General features: G+C 36.1%; 1 protein-coding gene across 11 annotated transcripts in view; it reads left to right on the forward strand.

Annotated features, from left to right (window-relative positions):
* The window catches only part of ROCK2 (Rho associated coiled-coil containing protein kinase 2), a 161,807-nt gene that overhangs the window by 62,505 nt on the left and 79,206 nt on the right, over window positions 1–20,096 (forward strand). For all 11 annotated transcript variants that reach the window (XR_011526737.1, XR_011526738.1, XM_070574462.1 and 8 more), the window contains 2 exons: window positions 6,213–6,294; window positions 7,545–7,645. Coding sequence is in view for 9 of the 11 variants with exons in the window: in XM_070574462.1 (XP_070430563.1) it covers window positions 6,213–6,294; window positions 7,545–7,645 (183 nt within the window). In the remaining 2 variants the exon portion in view is untranslated. The remainder of the gene's footprint in view (window positions 1–6,212; window positions 6,295–7,544; window positions 7,646–20,096) is intronic.

Here is a 20,096-nt window from a genome sequence, read left to right on the forward strand (position 1 = left end):
ACAGATTGTTGGATCTTGTTCTTTAATCCATCTTGCCACACTGTCTCTTTTTATTGGAGAGTTTAGTCCATTTACATTGAGGGTGATTATTGATGTATGAGGGTTGAATGCTGTCATTCTGTCACTTGTTTTCCAGTTTTCCTGCATTTCCTTTGTTTCTCGTCCTGTGTGTTTTGGTCTACCCATTGACTTCTGCAGCTTCTTATGCTGTGTTTCTTAGTTTTTTCCTTATTTATTTTTTGTGTCTCTGTTCTGTTTTTCAGTTTAGTGGGTACCCTGAAGTTTGTATTTGAAATCTTGTGCATAGCATAGTCCATTTTCTGGTGGCCTCTTATTTCCTTAACTTAAACTGATTCAGTCCCTTTCCTCCTCCCCTCCCAAGTTATTATTTTTATCTCTTATTCCAACTTGTCTTGTGAGTTTGTGGTTAAAGTGACAAGATTGTCTTTGTTTTTGGTGTTTTCCTTCCCTTTATCCTAATGCTATAGTTGAATATTTGCTATCCTGTTCTGATTCTATCTGTCTCCTTACTCTGTGTTTTGTGACCCCTTTCTCCCTTTTTTTCTTTTTTCAGGTATGAGGGCCTTCTTGAGGATTTTTTGTGGGGGGTGTCTTGTGGCTACGAAGTCCCTTATTATATTTGTCTGGGAAAGATTTAATTTCTCTCTCATATCTGAAGGATATTTTTGCTGGATAGAGTATTCTTGGCTGAAGATTTTTATAAAAGTTTTGAATATGTCATTCCAATCTCTCCTAGCTTGTAAGGTTTCTGCAGAGAAATCTGCTGAAAGTCTGATAGGGGTTCCTTTGGAGGTTATTTTCTTCTGCCTTGCTGCCCTGAGTATTCTTTCTGTCATTCATTTTTGCCAGTTTTACTACCATATGCCTTGCAGTAGGTCTTTTTACATTGACATATCTAGGATATCTGAATACTTCCTCCACACACATTTCTCTGTCATTCCCTAGATTTGGGAAGTTCTCTGCTGTTATTTCTTTGAGCTCGCTTTCTGCTCCATTCTCCTTTTATTCACTTTCTTGGATACCTATAATTCTTAGGTTGCATTTCCTCATTGAGTTGGCTATTTCTCCGAGATTTTCTTCGTTTCTTTTTAGTCTTAGTTTTCTCTCTTTCTCTGTCTGGGGCCATTAAACCTGTCTATCTTCAATTGTGCTTATTTGGTCCTCTATGGTGTCCACATGAGCACTCAGGGAATCTGTATTTTGTTTTATCTGATCCATTGTAAAATCCGTATTTTGTTTTATCTGATCCATTGTATTATTCATCTCTAGTATTTCTGATTGATTCTTCTTTATAGTTTCAATCTCTTTTGTGTAGTAACTCCAGAACTTGTTGAATTGTTTCTCTATATTTTCTTTTACCTAATTGAGTTTTTTGACAATAGCTATTCTGAATTCATTGTCGTTTAGTTTACTTATTTCCAAGTCCTCAGGACATAATTCTGGGTGCTTGTTTTCCCTTTGATCTGGAGACTTGAATTGATGGATGCTAGAAGGATGGGTCTTCTCCATTGTGATATTATTTGGTTGCAGTTACAGCCTGTCGTCACTAGATGGGGGTTAAGAACCACGTATTCTGAGCCCTCCACCTTCAGCCGAGATGGCGCAGTGCAGTGCAGTATAGCGCAGCACAGCGCGGGTAGGTGGAGGAGGGGTGCTTTCTCTTACGTGCAAACCCGGTTTCCCGATCAGCTCTCGCGATCTGGTCTCCTGGGGTCTTGGCTCTATGAAGTTACCCCACGCAAAAGCTTTCGCCCTGTTAGAGGGCTTCTCTCTAGGCTGCAAGGGCGCTAGGGAGTCCTGGGTGATCCTGCCGATGCACGACCCCTCCCCCACTCCTTTCCTCACGAGCCTCTCATGTCAGCGATCCCAGTCTTTGTGGGGGAAGGGACGTTCTCTCTTACCCTGTTCCAGCTCCTCCGAGGGGGGCTCCAGCCCTCCACCCTCCGTCGTTTGGCTGCTGTGGGCCTCCGAGGATTCCTATGGTATTAGGATATTTTTTGTTGGAATATGGTTGCTCCTTTTTGTATGTTGGAGGGGAGGGAGTCCTGGTCAAGCTCACTCTGCCATGACGCTGCCGTCACTGCTACTGGTTCCTTCTTAGTCCTCTCTTTTCCCCAGTCTCTCCATATCCCAGGACTCAGTTCTTGATCCTTTTTTATTTGTCTAAACGCATTCTTTTAGTGGTCTTAGGCAGTTTTATGGCTTTAAATACTACCTTTATGCTGGCAAATTATAACTTTATAAAATTTTCAGCTAAATCATAATTTGTGCTGCGTTTAACAATTGAAATTCCTGCAAGATTGTCTCCATCATTTTGCGTATCACTTTAGACATTCCAGATTGATGAAGTATTTCCAACCTCCTTCCCTTTTTTGGGGTATGTGTTTCATTTGGATATTTTTTAAAAATTAGGTTTTTAGAGTCAGTGTGTAGTGGGAAGTGAAATTGAGTCCAATACTTCATTCCTTCTTGACAGCTAAAGTATAAAGGGTTCTGTATTCTGCAAAGGATAGGAAAAGGGGTCATTATGTTATGTATATTCTTTCACCGTAATAATTGTAATGGGAGAAATTGTGTATTGGCTTGTACTTGTTTATTCAGAAAGACAGTAGGATGATACACTTTTCTCTCTGCCTTCCCCCGATGCTAACTTTTCACATATAGACAACCCAAGTTAGTTCCAGTATTGGAGGGGATTCACATTTCTCAGCTAGTAATATTAGAGGTGTGGGAGATCTAGTCACTGGGCAAGTTCTGGGGGCTTAGCTCACAGAAGGCTGTGTCTGACCTACCTAGTTATATAGTTTCATATAAAACTTGGGCAGTAAGATCTTTTTCAGTCTTTTTTTAGGAGCTGGGGTTTTCTGTTTTCCCAGTAATCATTCTGGTTTTGGTCTCACCACATTTAGGCCCTTCTAATTCTCAGTCATTGGTTTTACTGCTTTCTGCCGTGAAATCCAGTAGGTCTTTGTGACTTCAGCTTCTGCTCATTGCTTGGTATTTTGTTTTTCTGCTCCTTGAATATCCTGTAGGTGTGGTGTTTTGTTTTGTTTCAGTGGGCCTGTGACTTTTAAATCTTCTCCTGAAAGTGGGGAAAGGGATCACTAGTGTTAATTTTCTTCATTGCTGTGAGTTTTGGTTGTAGGCTTTTCTTTAATTTGTTTTATTCTTTTTAAAATTTCTTTAGCTCAGTTTTAGTATCACTCTCAAAGGAAAGAGTCACATTTGAAATTACAGTGACTGAAGAAAAAAATCTTACTGCCTAAAGTTTATATGAAACTGCATAACAAGGAAGGTCGTAGACCTAGGCTTTCAGTCAGGTCCTGAGCTAACCCAGAGACTGGATCTCAGTATATATTAATTTCATACACTGAAAATATTGGTATCTTAAAAAAATCCAGAATTTATTTCTTAAAAAGTGATACTAAATAGAAAAAATGTCATGTAAAAATTTATAAACATAAAAGCTCAATTATAAATATAAATTTATAAATATGTATTCTACATTTTCTTCTAATACAAATTACTAGCAGATTGAAGTGTCATAGTATCATTCAGTAATAAATACTAAATAAAAATAAAAGGTAATGCACAAATGAAATAGTATTTGATCTTTAAAAAATGGTTTAAAATAACAAAATGGTATTGTTGTTGAATTGAGCAACTGCCCAAGTGTTCCAACTGCTGAAAAAGCTCTCTGATTCTACACTAGTGGGGGATATTATGGGGAAATATTTATAAACTATTTCCAGATTTTTTTCAGAATTATTTAATTTTTATATAATACCATCTCTTTGTGATAACTTTTGCAACACTGTGGGATAGGCAAGAAATCAATCCTCTTACTGATATCAAGCTGTAATTTTGTTTTGAAGAAAAATTTCTTTTGTCTTCTTTATGGGTAGATGGAGATTTTAAATTCAATTACTTTTATCATTTTAGTATAAAGTGTTCATATTCTATTTGTTTGGAAAGTGGCTAAACTAGAGGAGGATATTTATTCTTGTAAGAGGAGCTTTTGCCTTGTCAGTTTAGATGTTTTTCTTCCTCCGGAGGTTAATGGAAATATAGAAGAAGGTTTCCAAATGAATGGATCTTTCTTTGATTTGACATTTTAATAGAGTATAAATCTGGATATATCCAAGAATATAAGTGATTCAGATTTTACATTTTAAACTTATTTAAAACATCAAAATTATACCAATAAAGGTATATTGATATTTTGGTACTTAAAAATAGCCAATTTGTTAAAGTGCTGGAATCCTTGAAGAGCAATCCAGCTGTCCTGGAGAAGGGGGGGAGGGTTTCAAAGTGTGAATTTAACAATTTCAACTTGACTAGAAGTTGGATATTTATTATTTTTTCAGTGTATTTGTTTTTCTTTCAGTTCAGGAGAATCAAGATTGTTTTGGGGCTGGCCCAGTAGTGTAGTGGTTAAGTTCATGAGCTCTGCTTTTGTGGCCTGGGGTTCGCAGGTTTGGAACCTGGGTGCAGACCTACACACTGCTCATGAAGGCATGCTGTGGTGGTGTCCCACATAGAAGAACTAGAAGGTCTTACAACTATGTACTAATGCTTTGGAGAGGAAAAAAAAAAGAAGAGGAAGATTGATAACAGAGTTAGCTCAGGGCCAATCTTCCTCCCTGAAAAAAAAAAAAAGATTGTTTTGTATGTTTGCATTATTGCTGTCAGTGGGATATGATAATTTTAATTGTGATTAAAAATGTTTATAATTTATTCCTCACATGGCTGCCTCTTTCTGTTGTTAAAGAATATTTTCATCAAGTGCTGATATATTTTTTAAAGAATGGAAATTCAAAATGTGAAGTATAACTAAATGGTAAATATAGTATTTGCAATTCTTCTAGAATTAGTAAACTAAGAACTCAAGTTACCCTTCTAAGTTTTGCATGTAATTTTCCCCCACCCAGATTCCCAAAAGGTCTCTTTATCGCTGTTTTGTTTTCTGCAATCTTCCAGCTTTCTTTTTTATCCTTCCAAGCTCCATGGTGTTGGTCTAGTTGTTGAGACTAGGGCACTGAATTAAGTATGTTGACCTCTAAGATTTAGTTAGTATTCTGCTGTGTCGTTTCCTAATAGTATAACCTTGGGCAAGTGAAAGTCACTTAATCTCTCTAAACCTTTGGTTGTTTATTTTTAAAATGAGAATATTTCCTCCTGCCCTCCTCAGAGTTACTTGGGGATGAGGCAATATATGCCATAGTGTTTTACAAATACTGTTTCCTTCACAGGCATATCCATTGAGTAATTTAAGACTTAGTTTGTTTCTTACTAGTTTTTTCACCACTACCAGGTTATATGTATGTACTGTTTTCTATTTTGATTATAAATGTAATGTGTGCATGTTGTAGAAAGTCTGGAAAGTGCATGAAACTTAAAGAAAATAGAAACATCCTATTTTTATGTTTTTAGGGAAAATTTAGGTTTTGTTTTGTTTTTGCTAAGGAAGATTAGCCCTGAGCTCACATCTGTTGGCAATCTTCCTCTTCTTTTTGCTTGAGGAAGATGAGCCCTGAGCTAATATTTGTGCCCATCTTCCTCTACTTTATATGTGGGTCGCTGCCACAGCATGACTGACGAGTGTTGTAGGTCCACGACTGGGATCTGAACCCATGAACCCGGGCCACTGGAGCAGAGTGTGCTGAACTTAACAACTAGGCCACAGGGCTGGGCCCTGGGAAATTTATTTCTGAGGCTCAGTTCCCTGAGGGTAGGGATAGTTAGTGTTTTATTTATTTTTGGATTTTGTATTCTTTGTATACACCAGGCACACAGTTAAGGGTTGTTGAATGAAGGGAAACTTCCTCAGTCTGGGTGTATTTGTTAAAGTCAAAAGCTTGGTGAAATTTTACTTGGCATTTAAAGAGAGCAAAGAAGACATCTGACTAGCAAAAATAGTAGCAGATGCATATTTTTAAGTGACATTTTTCTGTTGCCTAAAAGAAGAAAGGAAAACATGATAGAGTCAATCCTAATATTCTCTAGCAGAAGTTGGGAAACTGGTTAAGATATGTTGGATATGGAGCCACTGGGGTGGTAATGTCGTATCAAAGAAGATTGACATTTATTCAGCAAGAACAACATATAATAAAACTTCACGACTTTTTTTTTTTGAGAGCTTGGAAATTGTAACAACTTTCTTTTTCCTCTTTTTATTTTTTGTTAAACAGGATGGCTTAAATTCTTTGGTCCTTGATTTGGATTTTCCTGCTTTGAGGAAAAATAAGAATATAGATAATTTCTTAAATAGATGTAAGTATGTATAAACTTCAAATTTGATCGTATAGTTATATTTTTAATAAGAGATGTATATTTAATATTTTTGCAGTCTGTAAACTTTAATCTATAAAACTTAAGTATTTTTAGTTTGCCATTTGATTTATTTAAATACTAATATTCTCTATTTTCAAAGCAAAACTCCAGAACCAATTACAGTATGTAAATTAGGTAAAGTTCAAGATTTTGTATAAATTTTTAAGACTATTTAGCTGTCTCAGAATGGGTTATATATGGCAGTTCCCAGAGAAGTTTTAAATTAATATTAGCAGCGTTACGACTTAGCTTGACCAAAGTGTTTACCCAGAAGACTTAATGAACTTTGTTTGTATAAATGCAGACATTTCATTCTAGTTAGTGAAAGATAATGTGATAATTATTGTCATGTATGTGATAACTTTTAATGTTTGCCAATGTTGATTGCAATGAAAGTGTAAATGAACTTGAATTCTCTTTTTTTTTCTTTTTTTTGGTGACAAACATTGGCTCTGAGCTAACATCTATGCCAGTCTTCCTCTATTTTGTATGTGGGATGCAGCCACAGCATGGCTTGATGGGTGGTGTGTAGGTCCACACCCAGGATCTGAACCCATGAACCCTGGGTCACCAAAGCAGAGCTTTCGATCTTAACCACTATGCTACTGGGCTGGCCCTTGAACTACTTGAATTCTAAGAATAAGAAATTCTCAAAATAATTAATATTTACTTTATATCAACACAGTAAGCTCTTTAATTTGGTATTGTCAGAGACTGGGCTGTTTTCCTAATTAAACAATCTTGTCTGTAGTTACCATATCTACAATATGTGATTACTATTTTTCAAAGAAGTAGGCTCCCAAAATTCATTACTAAGATTAGCCTTGCAAGTAACTTCATAGCAGCTTTCTGCTATGATTCAGAATGCACTCCAAGATTGCTTGGGTCGTCACTGTTTCAGCTGTCATCTAACTTGCCAAGCAACAGAGTAGCTTAACTGCTACTTTTTGGGAGTCAGTAAGTAGTATTTGTTTATATGTGTTAATAAACCATAGAGTTTCAGTTCTTTGATATAAAGTTAATGTGTATCTTAGATTTTTAAACAGCAGCCTTTAAAAACTGACAGATTTACCTGAAAACTAAGCTATTTCTTGAAATAAGAATTTGTTTAAAAATATGGTGGTTATTTTTAAATATTGTTTATAAATATGCTAATTGATATTACAAATATGGTGGTCTTTTTATTATAGATGAGAAAATTGTGAAAAAAATCAGAGGTCTACAGATGAAGGCAGAAGACTATGATGTTGTAAAAGTTATTGGAAGAGGTGCTTTTGGTGAAGTCCAGTTGGTAAGAAAGTATTTGTTTTATTTATTTATTCTTTTTGATGACATGGTTTTGTGAAACATTATCAGTAGCCTCTGAGTAGATCTAATTTCTGTGCTTAGCCATGCTAGTATTAGCTTTATGAGCTTGGTCAAGTCATTCCATCTCTGAGAGCCTCAGTGTCTTTGTCTATAAAAGGAGGCAATTGTGCTATAAACACCAGGTCTCTTACAGCTCTAAAACACTGAGATTTAGAATAAGGCCAACTTGGCTTCACACACAATCTGCCTAGCAGTTAGCGTTCAAACAGAACTACTGTATTTTCATTTAGTATGTTGAAATTAATAGCATCTTTGCTTAATTAACTGAGAATTATGTAGATGTATGAGAAACCTGACAATGACATTTTAGTAACTGAAAGTAAATAAGAAATTTATCTCTGTAGGCCAAAGTGGTACCAACTGGAAATATTATACATGTTATTACCAATGTTAATTAAATGAGGAACTATAATAATAATCGTATTTTCATCACCTGAGTATGAAACTGCTCTGTTTTTGTCCTTATAGTTAAATTAGGAAGTCGAATTCTGTTTTTCAATCAACAGTGTTTTACTCTTTTTGGTAGAGCACCAAGAAAGCAGTGATCACTATGGGCCAGGATAGGTTTCTCTAGGAACAAGTCATGACAGAATAACCTTTGTCTTTTTCTTCTCTTTCATTCCTTCTTTCTTGGATAGCTTTATTGAACTTGTAGATCAGGGTAGTGCAATAGATTTTTGAAAAAAGTCGGACATATTTGAAGATGATCTGGAGAAATATCAACGAATAAGCATGTGGGTAGGCAGCTTTATAACTAATTTAATAGCTGTATTCTGAGACTGATGAAGGCATGAATGGTACCTTGGACAGAGATCCCCAGGGACAGGTTTCAGGGTTCTCTCCTCTTCTATTAAACACTTTATTAAGGACTTGTATGGAGGCAATGGTGGCATGTTGAAAAATTTTGCAAATGAGCTAAAACTGAAATATGAGGATGACTTTACATTATGAGCCAAAATCTAGAAATTTTCAATTGGGAAGATCAGTGGCTAGATGGAAGAAGTGAAATTTAACCAGAATAATGACCTATACTTGATGTGAGGAACTCAAGGGATAGGTTGCTTAATAGTAGTTATGAATTAAAGAGCAATATTTTTTAAAAAAATTTTTCTTGAATGTAAACCAGGCAAGGATCATTGGTGGTGTGGCTGCCCAAAATAGTAAAGGAAATTTGGACTGCTTTGATATAGTTTCTAAGATGATAGAGATAGACATTCTCTATTTTGAGATGATTTGCCATGCCTGGAATGTTAGATACAGTCTAGATGCCCTGTTGCCTTGTTTTAAAAGGCACATTGATAGAGGGTACTCAAGGGATGGAATGCTTAGAGACTTGAAACGATGCCATCTGAGGTATGAGTGAAGGAATTGAGAAGTTAATTTGGAGTCGATTTGACGAATGGGCTGCCTTGGAGAGTAATGAGGTTTTGTTTTTGTTTTTTTGTTTTTAGTCAAAGTGATGAAGCTTCAGTTAGTAGAATGCTCTAGTTGGGAGGATAAGAGATTAGAGTACATGACAGTTGAGTTATGAAAGTTCCTATAAGATGGGGAAAATATAAAGTATTTGAATCTTAGCTCTGCCGTGGTCTAACTCAAAGATCATGGTGACTACAGCAGGTTTCTCAATGTCTCTGAGTTCCAACCTATTGCATACAGACAATAAATAATATCTATGTCGTGGGGGTCATTGTAGGGGATTAAGTGAATTAATAAAATAAATAATCCTGGTTATGAGGCTCCCTAAGTGTTAACCGTTCTTATTATTGCCTATTTGATATATAGATTCATAGTACATGTATTTGAAACAGATACATTGTTTCTTCAGACTTATGATTCGGCGTAATTATGGAAGAGAGATTAGAATTTGAAGTTTTATTTTTGGAAGGAAATGCAACAGACCTTGACCTGTCTTGTTTTTGTGGCAGGGTAGTCATTATTTGATGTTAGGTTACTTAGATCATTGAAGTTTAATATGTTAAAGAAAGAAAAGGAAAATGTATAGAAACAGAAGGCTTTATTTTTATTGTTAATTTTCCATCTCAAATTTCATTTTGGCCACAAAACAGACAGAAACAAAGTCATATGTTTTTAAAAATGAAAGATATTTTAACATTCCATTAATCTGATCGCCTTTGACCCAAGAGCTTATAGCATGTTTCTTTTGGCTTTAGTTCTTGGTTTGTTACCTTAGGCAGGGACTCTTTAAAGAAGGATGAGATTGAAAAGGAAAAGTCCAAGTGTTGCTTCCATAACTTTTTAAAGTTGATTCGTATGTGGTAGATAAATTAGTTGGTGGATATGTAGGGAATGTTCCACATTTGGGACATTTTTATGATTATGTTTTTCCAGTCATCTGAAGAAAGTTTTACAATAGTAGAATGCCAATTTTCATTTCGTTTCGCTTCTTCTGGTCAAGTTAAAAATACGTTACCACAGAGGGCCCACCAATCAATTTCTGCAAAGAAAATTCTCATTGTACAAGTAACTTTGGTGTGTCACAGCAGCTATACTGTAGTATTTAGGAGTGAGAGTCAGGTTACTTACAGTTGAATTCTGACTCTCTCCCTCGCTAGCTGTGACTTCAGACAAGTTATTTAATTTCTTTGTGCCTCACTTTCTTACCTGTTAAATGAAGCTAAGAGTAGCATTTATAGCTTATAGAATTACTGTAAGAATTAAATGTTACAGTATATATAAAGCATTTGGAACAGTTCCTGGAATATATAGTAAGTTCTCTGTAAATGTAAGCAATTAATTGTCAGACATAAAATGGTTCATTTATCCATCCATCTATGAAATATTTAATCAGGATCTGTTATGTTCTAGGAGGAGTGCTAGCCTCTAAAGATACAATAACATAGTCTCTTTCTCAAAGTGGTAGTTTTGTGGAGGAGATGAAGAATGTTACTTTAAACAAGTAAAATATTTGCAGAATATGATAAATACTATGAAGGAAAAGATCTGGGTGCTATGAGACAGAATTATGGAGGGATGTGCCTCATTCAGTTGAGGTAGACTTAGGAAAGGCCTTGACGTAAGAAAGTGACATTTGAGTTGAGATGTAAAGAAATTAGCCACATGAAAAAGTAGGCTTCGGGTGGGAGGCAAAACACAGAGAGAATAGCATATGAAAATGCAGTGAGTCAGGAAGGTATCAAGGCCGGCCCCGTGGCTGAGTGGTTAAGAATGTGTGCTCCACTGCGGCAGCCCAGGGTTTCACTGGTTCGGATCCATGGCACCGCTTGTCAGGCCACGTTGAGGCAGTGTCCCATGTGCCACAACTAGAAGGACTTGCAACTAAGATATACAACTATGTACCTGGGGGATTTGGGGAGATAAAGCAGGACAAAAAAAAAAGATTGGCAGCAGTTGTTAGCTCAGGTGCCAAAAAAAAAAAGGAAGATGCCAAGTCATTTGATTTGTTTGGGTGTAGATTCCCTCATCTGAAAAAGGCGTTTCTTACAGACTGAAAAGTTCTATAATTCTAGGAGGGCAAAATTTGTGTAATATCCTGAAAGGTCTCTGACATGGATGATTTTTATCTAATATCAGTATTGCTTTTTGGATTCTGTTTTTGAATCTTTTATCACATCTCATTTTTATGGAAAATAATATGATTCATTATAGTATATTGATTAAGAGCACGTACTCTGGAACAAGACTTCTCAGTTTAACATCAGCCTTATGACCTCTGACAACTACCTAACCTGTTTGTGACTCAGTGTCCTCATTTGTCAAACATAATAATAGTTCATTATTCTTAGGTTGTTATGAGTGTTAAATGAGCTAAAACATCTAGAATAGCACGTGACAGTGAATACGTAATAAATCGTAGCCTAAAATTGGAGCCTCCTGGAAAAGCAGTTAAGCTTCTTTTAAAGACTGAAGTACTGGGGCTGGCCGCATGGCCGAGTGGTTAAGTTGGCACGCTCTGCTTTGGCGGCCTGGGGTTTCGACGGTTCGGATCCTGGGTGCAGACGTGGCATCGCTCGTTAAGCCATGCTGAGGCAGCATCCCATGTGCCACAACTAGAAGGACCCACAACTAAAAAAATATGCAACTATGTCCCTGGGGGGCTTTGGGGAGAAAAAGGAAAATTAAAATCTTTAGGAAAAAAAAAGACACATACTAATTTCATTAATTGGCTTAAAGAAACAGCTTTTTATAGTTAAAGTAATAATGTTCAACTTTTAATAGTCATTTTTGCATAAAGCACACTAGTACTGTGGAAGTAGAGTCAAAGTTGACCACTCTTTTTTCCATTTTAGAGTATAGAAATTTCCTGTCATCAAAGCTTTAATTTCCTTACTTTGGATGGCACTAATGATAGAATTTATTTTATAAAATTTTTTTGTGAGGACTAAATTAGGTTATACATATATGGTACTTAGCGTGGACCTGACGCATTATAGGTATTAAGTATATATTAGCTGTTGTCGCTGTTGTCAGTTTCTATGGATTTAAATGTTTTAATTTTAAGTAAATAAATAATAAATAATCAGAAGTATTGTTGTAACTTTTATGTGTATTTAGATGTGTTAGTTCACTAGAGCCACCATAACAAGATACCACACCAACTGTGTGGCTTAAACAACAGAAATTTGTTTCTCATAGTTCTGGAGGCTGGAAGTTTGAGATCAAGGTGTCAGCAGGTTTGGTTTCTTCTAAAGCCTCTCTCCTTGGCTTGCAGATGGCTGCCTTCTCGCTGTGTCCTCACATGGTCTTTCCTCTGTGCTCACATTCTAGTGTGTGTGTGTCTTTTAGTTTTTTTCGAGGAAGATTAGCCTTGAGCTAACATCTGCCAATCCTCCTCTTTTTTCTGAGGAAGACTGGCCCTGAGCTAATATCCGTGGCCATCTTCCTCTACTTTATATGTGGGACGCCTATCACAGCATGGCTTGCCAAGCGGTGCTGTGTCCGCACCCGGGATCCAAACCGGCAAACCCTGGGCCGCCGAAGCGGAACGTGTGCACTTAACCGCTGTGCCACCGGGCCAGCCCCATATGTGTATCTTAATCGCCTCTTCTTATAAGGACACCAGTCAGATGAGGTTAGGACCCACCCTGACAGCCTCAACTTTGACTTAATTACCTCTTTAAAGGCCCTGTCTACAAATACAGTCACATTCTGAGGTACTGGAGGTTAGGGCTTCAAAGTCTGAATTTACGTGTGTGTTGGGGAAGGAGGACGGCACGGTTCATCCTGTGACAGTATGTATGTGTGTTGGGATGAACCTTTCAATGAAACCACCTTTTGACCACCGTATGCATGCTTACTTTGTTTATGTTTATTAACTTATCTTGGACATAATCTTTTTTTTGAAGAAGGAAGTTACAAATTCTAGCCTCGCAAATGTCTTTTTAAGGTAAATATATAGTCTTTATAACAGAACATACATTATTCTTCAAATATTCCTTTGGTTAATTGATTAGCAAATGTTTATTGAATGTCAGGTACCGTTATAAGCACTGGCAATGCATTATATAGGTAAACTACTCAGACAAGTCCCCTGCATTCCTGGAGCTTTTTTTTTTTTTTGAGTTGGCCACTATTATAGTTTCAAAAAAAAAATTATAGTTTAGGTTCTAAAAATGGGGTTACAAATTAACCTTCTTAAACATAATGTATATATATTAGAAATTATTTATGATTCTTTATTTGAGGGAGATGTATAAAAACAGGTTTTCATGGTTAACAGTGGAAATATTTTTAGCGTTTTTGTTTTTGAAGTTGCATTTTATTTTGAAGTTTGGGGACCTTATTTTTAGTTGGTTTTGTGATATTGCCTACTCGTCCTTCTTAACAAAAGTAAGTGACGTTACATTTTTTCCTGGTGGTAGTTTTGTTTAAAACTATACAAATTAATATATGAATACATTCTCACTCTCCAAGGTCTAAATTGCTTAGAATTACGTAGAGTAAAATGTGAAAATCTCCATTTATTGTGTCTTCTATTTTCATTTCCAATCATAAATGTAGCTAGTGTATTGGTATCCTTTAAGTATTTGATAATTAGAAACATTTGGGGACTGTTGTAAAACTAGTGTCAAATTATTTTTAGTGGATATTTATATTTTATCCTAATTATTTTCATTCTAGGAAAGTTGAAACCTTTCTCTGTTGAGTTATAAAAATTGCATCAATGCTGATTATTCTCCCTTGAAATTAAACATTCTTTCATTTTGGGGCTGGCCCTGTGACGTAGTGGTTAAGTTGGTTAAGTTCACATGCTCCACTTTGGTGGCCCTGGGTTCATGGGTTTGGATCCTGGGCACGGACCTACACACTGCTCATCAAGCCATGCTTTGGTGGCATCCCACATGCAAAAAATAGAGAATGAACCTTCCTCAAGTAAAAGGGGAAGATTGGCAACAGATGTTAGCTCAGGGCCAATCGTCCTCACCAAAAAAAACCCTTGCATTTATACAATAAATACATTCATGTAGAATAAAAAGAAAATAAGCCAATATTATACTTTTAAATCACCCATAGTTCTACTACTGAGAGAGAACTACTTTTATGACTTTGATGTATAGCTTTCCAATTTTTTTCTTAAAGATATGTGTAATATATGTCATATATATGTATATTAAGGAATCATATTTTGTAAAGCACACAGTTTTGTGACTTGTGTTTTGTTATGCAATGATAAATAGCAACACACACTTTTATAACTTTTACAACATGCCAGGCAGTCTTCTAAGCAATTTATATATAGTAACCAATCTTTACAACAGTTCTTCTAGATAGATATTATTACTATTATGCCCATTTTACAGATAGGGAAATTCAGGTAGATAGGATAAATAACGTGTCACAGTTTGCATAGCTACTAAGTGGTTGAAGTGAGATTTGACCCTAGGCAGAGAACTACAGAGTCTGTCCTCTTGGCTGTATGGTCATAACCAATTTTCTGTGCCAATAAATATAGATTTCATATGTAATTTTATTGGGTGCATGATGTTTCACTCTCATCTTACTCAAGCTCTCACCAGTATTTATTTCTTCTCCTTTCTGGAAACACCACTTTTTCCTTCATTTTGGCTTTTTCTTCTCAGTTTCCTTTGTGATTCATTCTCCACCTGACTTCTAAATATTGTCGTTTCCAAAGGCTAGACTCTTCTTTCTTTTTTTTTTTTTAAAAGATTTTATTTTTTCCTTTTTCTCCCCAAAGCCCCCCGGTACATAGTTGTATATTCTTCGTTGTGGGTTCTTCTAGTTTTGGTATGTGGGACGCTGCCTCAGCGTGGTTTGATGAACAGTGCCACGTCCGCACCCAGGATTTGAACCAACGAAACACTGGGCCACCTGCAGCGGAGCGCGCAAACTTAACCACTTGGCCACGGGGCCAGCCCCTAGACTCTTATTTCTTTGATCTGCATTCTCTCCTAGCTCATTGTTTCCTGTGACTTCAGATGCGGTCTATATGATGTCAGGGCTCAAATTTATAGCTACTGCTCAGAACTTCTTTGCTTTCCAAACTCATATTCACGATGGCTTGTTTGACATCTCCATTAAGATATGTCACAGACGTCTAAAATGTGAAATTAGAATGCTTGATTCCCTCTCTAATGTGGCTCTTCTTCCACAAGTTTGTTCCTTCTCTTATCTTCTACTTCTTAATAAATGGCTCTAGTATCAACCCAGTTGCTCAAGCCAAAACAACCAGGAATCATTATTGATTTCTCCTTCCCTCATTTCTTGTATGTCATTTTTCAGTAAATCCTGCTCATACTATTGCTCCTGTCTCTACCCCTTTTTTTTGGTATTCACTGCCATCACCTTTATCGAAGATACTCTTTCATTCCCAGTCAGGTATGAGCATCTACCTGACTGTAGTGTGCCGCTGTGTTTTCCTGTTCCGCTAACAATGTTTCACTGTTGTACTGTTGATTTTGGATTGGGAAATGCTGATGGGGAAATATCAAGACCATGCTTATGAAATCTTTTGCAAATTCATGCTATCCAAGCTCAGCTAGATCCACATTACTATTTGGCAGACTGTTTTCCTCATACTTTATGTCCTTGTATTTTCATGTACCACTCCTACCCCCATTCCTGGTAACATACATGTTTTGTTTTATTCATTTTTTTTTTCATTTCCCCATCTCTCTGTATTCAGATAGGTAAAGAATGGGAAGTATAGATCTGATCTACCTAATATAAACTGCTGCCAAATTGATCCTTCTAAAATACATTATTGTATCTCTCCTTTGCATTTCATGGCTCCTTTGCCTACTAAATGAAGCATGAAATCTTCATCCTGGCCTCCTAGGCTCTCTTGTAAGATGTCACCACTTTTATCTTTTTATTCTTATGTTCCATTATGGTGTTCATTCTGGGCAGGCTGCTCATTGCAGAGCGTGCCCTTTGTTTACGTTTGTGTTTCTTTATCATGTTGTTTCACTCTGTCTCTCAGTGCTCATTATAAAAGAAAACTTCTCTGATTCATTGTACTCTCCTTGCTACTCTTTATCTGAATGTGATCTCTCATTTGCATCTTTTAATTATAATTATTTAATTTACTGTGTTAACCTTGTGTGGTGGTTTTTATGTATACTTCTTTAAATTCTCCTTTCATATTGTAAATTTTTTCAGGGCAGGAACGGTGTCTTTTGAGTAGTTTTGGGATTCCCATCAGGGGTGTGTAGTTGCTCATCTGAAAATAGTTTGCCCATATCTGGGAAGATTATCTTTTTTAGTCAAGTACACAGTTTAGGAGGAATATCTGTAGAGCCGCAGATATTATGTAGCCATTTGTCAATTCAACCCTGGACATTGTAAGTAATGTGTGTGTGCAGCCAAATTAGATCTAATTGGATTTTTCTTGTCTTTTTATATCCTGTGCAGCACAGAACCTGAAACTTAGAAAGTTTTTGTGTGTGTGTGTGAGGAAGATTCTCCCTGAGCTAGTATCTTTTGCCAATCCTCCGTTTTTTTTTTTTTGCTTGAGGAAGATTAGCTCTGAGCTAACATCTGTGGCAGTTTTCCTCTACTTTGTATGTGGGATGCCTCCACAGCATGGCTGATGAGTGGAGTAGGTCCACGCCCAGGATCTGAACTTGGGAACCCAGGCTGCCAAAGTGGAGGGCGTGGAACTTTAACCACTTGGCCGCGGAGCCTGCCACCAGAAAGTTTTCATTGAAGTGAATGACTGTGGTCTTTCCTGATCCCTGGGCTCAGATGGTTCCTGGGGATACAGTGTACTAAAGGGATACAGGCTTTCAGTGACAGGGCTCAAGGCAGATGTGAGATGAGGATCTTGGTTTTTCCTCCCACTGGCTTGCTTTTAATTTAATTGGTTTGAAACTAAGCTTTTAAAGTGAAATCAACCAGAAGCAAAGAGTGTAGGGGAAATGATTTTTTAACACTTGTCATGTAAACTCAAATTTTTAATTCCTTTTTTGGAATAAAACAGGCTCTTTGCTGGCTACAGGGTTATTTCTGAGTTGCGAAAATTATCTCCCTGCCTCCGTCCCTCCATGTTTTTGTAATTCCTTGGTTCCCCCATTCAGTCTTGGCTGCCACAACCAGACTAGACAGAAAGCACAAGGGCACTCTTTTCTTTCATCTTTAGTGGAAACTTTAGCAGCACACAATAACTGCTCCAGGTCTGTCACATGGATGCATTGGATTGTCTCATAAAAATAATCTGTTGTAATTTTTGATATTAAAAATAAATTTGAAAGCCTCAAATGGGGCATTTTGGTTAGTGATTTTCAAAAGTTTTTTTCCACAAATGTTCCAGGAGATATAGACATTTTAGGATTTTCCAAGCTTGTTTGTAGCTACACTTAGGAATGTTTCATCTACTTAAACATTTTTTTTTAAAAGAAGTACATTTTAGCTGTAGAAAATACAAATAAATAAATATAAGAAAATAAAAATCACCCAGAATTGCATCAGCTTAGATAAAGCCACTGTTAATTCTTTTTGGCCCTTCCTATTTTTTTTGCTTTTTTTTGTTTTTTCCTATGTGTAGTCAATTTAGCTGGTGTTTTTGTACTCGTTACTTATAAAATTAGAAATGAGGAATATAACCATCTTTTTTCTGAGAGAAACATTGGAATAGGAACAATATTTTTGTCCTTCAGGCACTCATAGACTAGTGACTTAGGGGAAACACATGTGAAGTTTCATAATTGAATATGCTAAGTTCCATTTGTCTATGGTGGAGTTAGCTAACATTTTCATTGAGTGTATTCTATATGCTAAGTATTTATATTCATTATCTCATTTTATCTTTGCAACAATTCTGTGAGATTCTTTTATAGATGAAGTCACTGAAATTTAGAGGAGTGTTAAGCAAATTGGCCACATAGTTCAAAAATAGCTAGGACTTTTGGCCAGGTTTGTTGACATCCAAATCCATACTTTTAAGCAGTAGTCCATACAGTGTGGTAGTGAATAGCTACTCAGCTACTTTCTGACTCTTTATCCATCCATATTGAGTAGAGGAGAAGGAGCTAGAGAACTAAGAGGAATGTACAGAGATGCTAAGGAAGATTATGATAGAATTGTTCAAAAAGAGACATCCTCAGAAGGAAGATCAGTGGAAACCAGTTTTCCTAAAGTAACAGCAGTTTCTTGTAGTACTTTGTGATACTAGTGCTTGTGAACTTTAAAGGTATGAGGTAGACATTTGGCATGAATGCAACTATTGCCTCTTGATGTTTGTTCTGTAGTTCAAGTCGAAGACTATAAACTGGTGATTCCTGACTCTTGTGTTATGAGCCGGTTAAGTGTCCTATCACAGTAGTTTAGATGAAATTCAGGCCTCCTTAACTAGAGCATCTAACCAAAATAGTCTTTATTAAAAGTTTTATAGATGTTGTATGGATATAGATATGATTTTGTTGAATATGTTGAATTGGATTTCAGCATTGTGCCAGCTACTAGGCAGCCCCACAAAGAAAATTTGCATTCTGTTCCTAAAGGAGCTTACGAAGCAGACCTGTACACAGCTAATTATGATATTAGATTATTACTAGTGCTATGGAAGCACAGAGAGGGAAACAATTTTGCATAAAGAATCACCAAAAGTAAAGTCAATAAGCATTTTTCTCATGTTCAAAAAAATAAATATTTAACTATTTTCTGCCAGCTGAAAAATCTTTTACTTTCGGCTCATAGCTGTGCTTTACAGCAGAATTCTTAAAACTCTGGTCATGATCTGAGTCAGGCATAAATAATATTACAGTCTAAATTAATTGATTGACTCTTAATGTTATAGGGATTGCTTTTGCTAATGACGTTAGGAAACATCCAAAATCTCATTTGGTCTTAGAGTAAGTGAAGCTTTGAAGAGTGGCATAAATATAGAAGAGGGAGTACCGTAGCAACCTCTTTTAGCAACTTTTTTTTTTACAACATTTAACAGCATTGCTAGAAGGAGCATTTGCTTTGAGATAATTTGCTGATTTAACACAAATCAGCTAAAAATCTGAACTATCTGCTCTGGAAGGGATTTCTAGTTTTAAGGGTTGGATTCCCTCATCCCCTAATCTCCTGCCCCCTACCCATGTTTTCATATTGCTTTCCCATGCATTTATTTTCAGCACTCTATAAATGTCATAACACTATACAAATCAAAGGAATTGTTATTCTAGTTTTGTTATTTAATATAGAAGGATATAATCTGTGACCCTCATCATAACTTATTTGGCCAGTTAATTGTAGGATTTGTGTCATGTGAAGTTACAGTATATGAAAATACTTCAAATTTCAAAATATTTTAAGTGAGAAGTGATGTAACCTATTGATATCATAAACTTTTGCAATTGTAATTTGATTAGGCAGTTTTCATTCTGTTTTGTATTTTCTTTATATTCACACTGATCTTTTTACTTGCTATATCAAGTACTGAGAGAGGAAATTAAAATTTCAAACTGAAGTTATGAATTTATCCATTTCTTTCTTTAATTTCGTCAGTTTTTGCCTCCTGAATTTTCAAACCCATTTATTAGATTCATACATATTTAGAATTTTTATGCCTTCCTGATGAATTATACTCTTCTTCTCTGAGTTACCCTCTTTTTCTCTTCGCCTTGATGTTTACTTTGTCTATTATTAATATTGCTCTGTCAACTTTCTTATCCTTGCTGTTTGCATGGTATATCTTTTTCATCCTTTAATTTTCAACGTATTTCTCTTATATTTAAAATACATGAGGTTAGGTTTTGCTTTTCAATGAGTTCTGATAATTTCTGCCTGAATGGGAGTATTTAGTCCATTTATGTTTACACATGTTTTAGACTGTTTAAAATTGTTTTGCAGGCCCCTGAGTCTGTTCATTTTCATTTATTCCTTTTGTCTTTATTCTTTAGATTTCTTTTTGTTAAAGTTCACCGACTCCCCTTCTATGTCCATGCTCT

This window comes from Equus przewalskii, chromosome 14 (assembly GCF_037783145.1).
Source record: "Equus przewalskii isolate Varuska chromosome 14, EquPr2, whole genome shotgun sequence".
In the NCBI taxonomy this organism is placed as follows: Eukaryota; Metazoa; Chordata; class Mammalia; order Perissodactyla; family Equidae; genus Equus; species Equus przewalskii.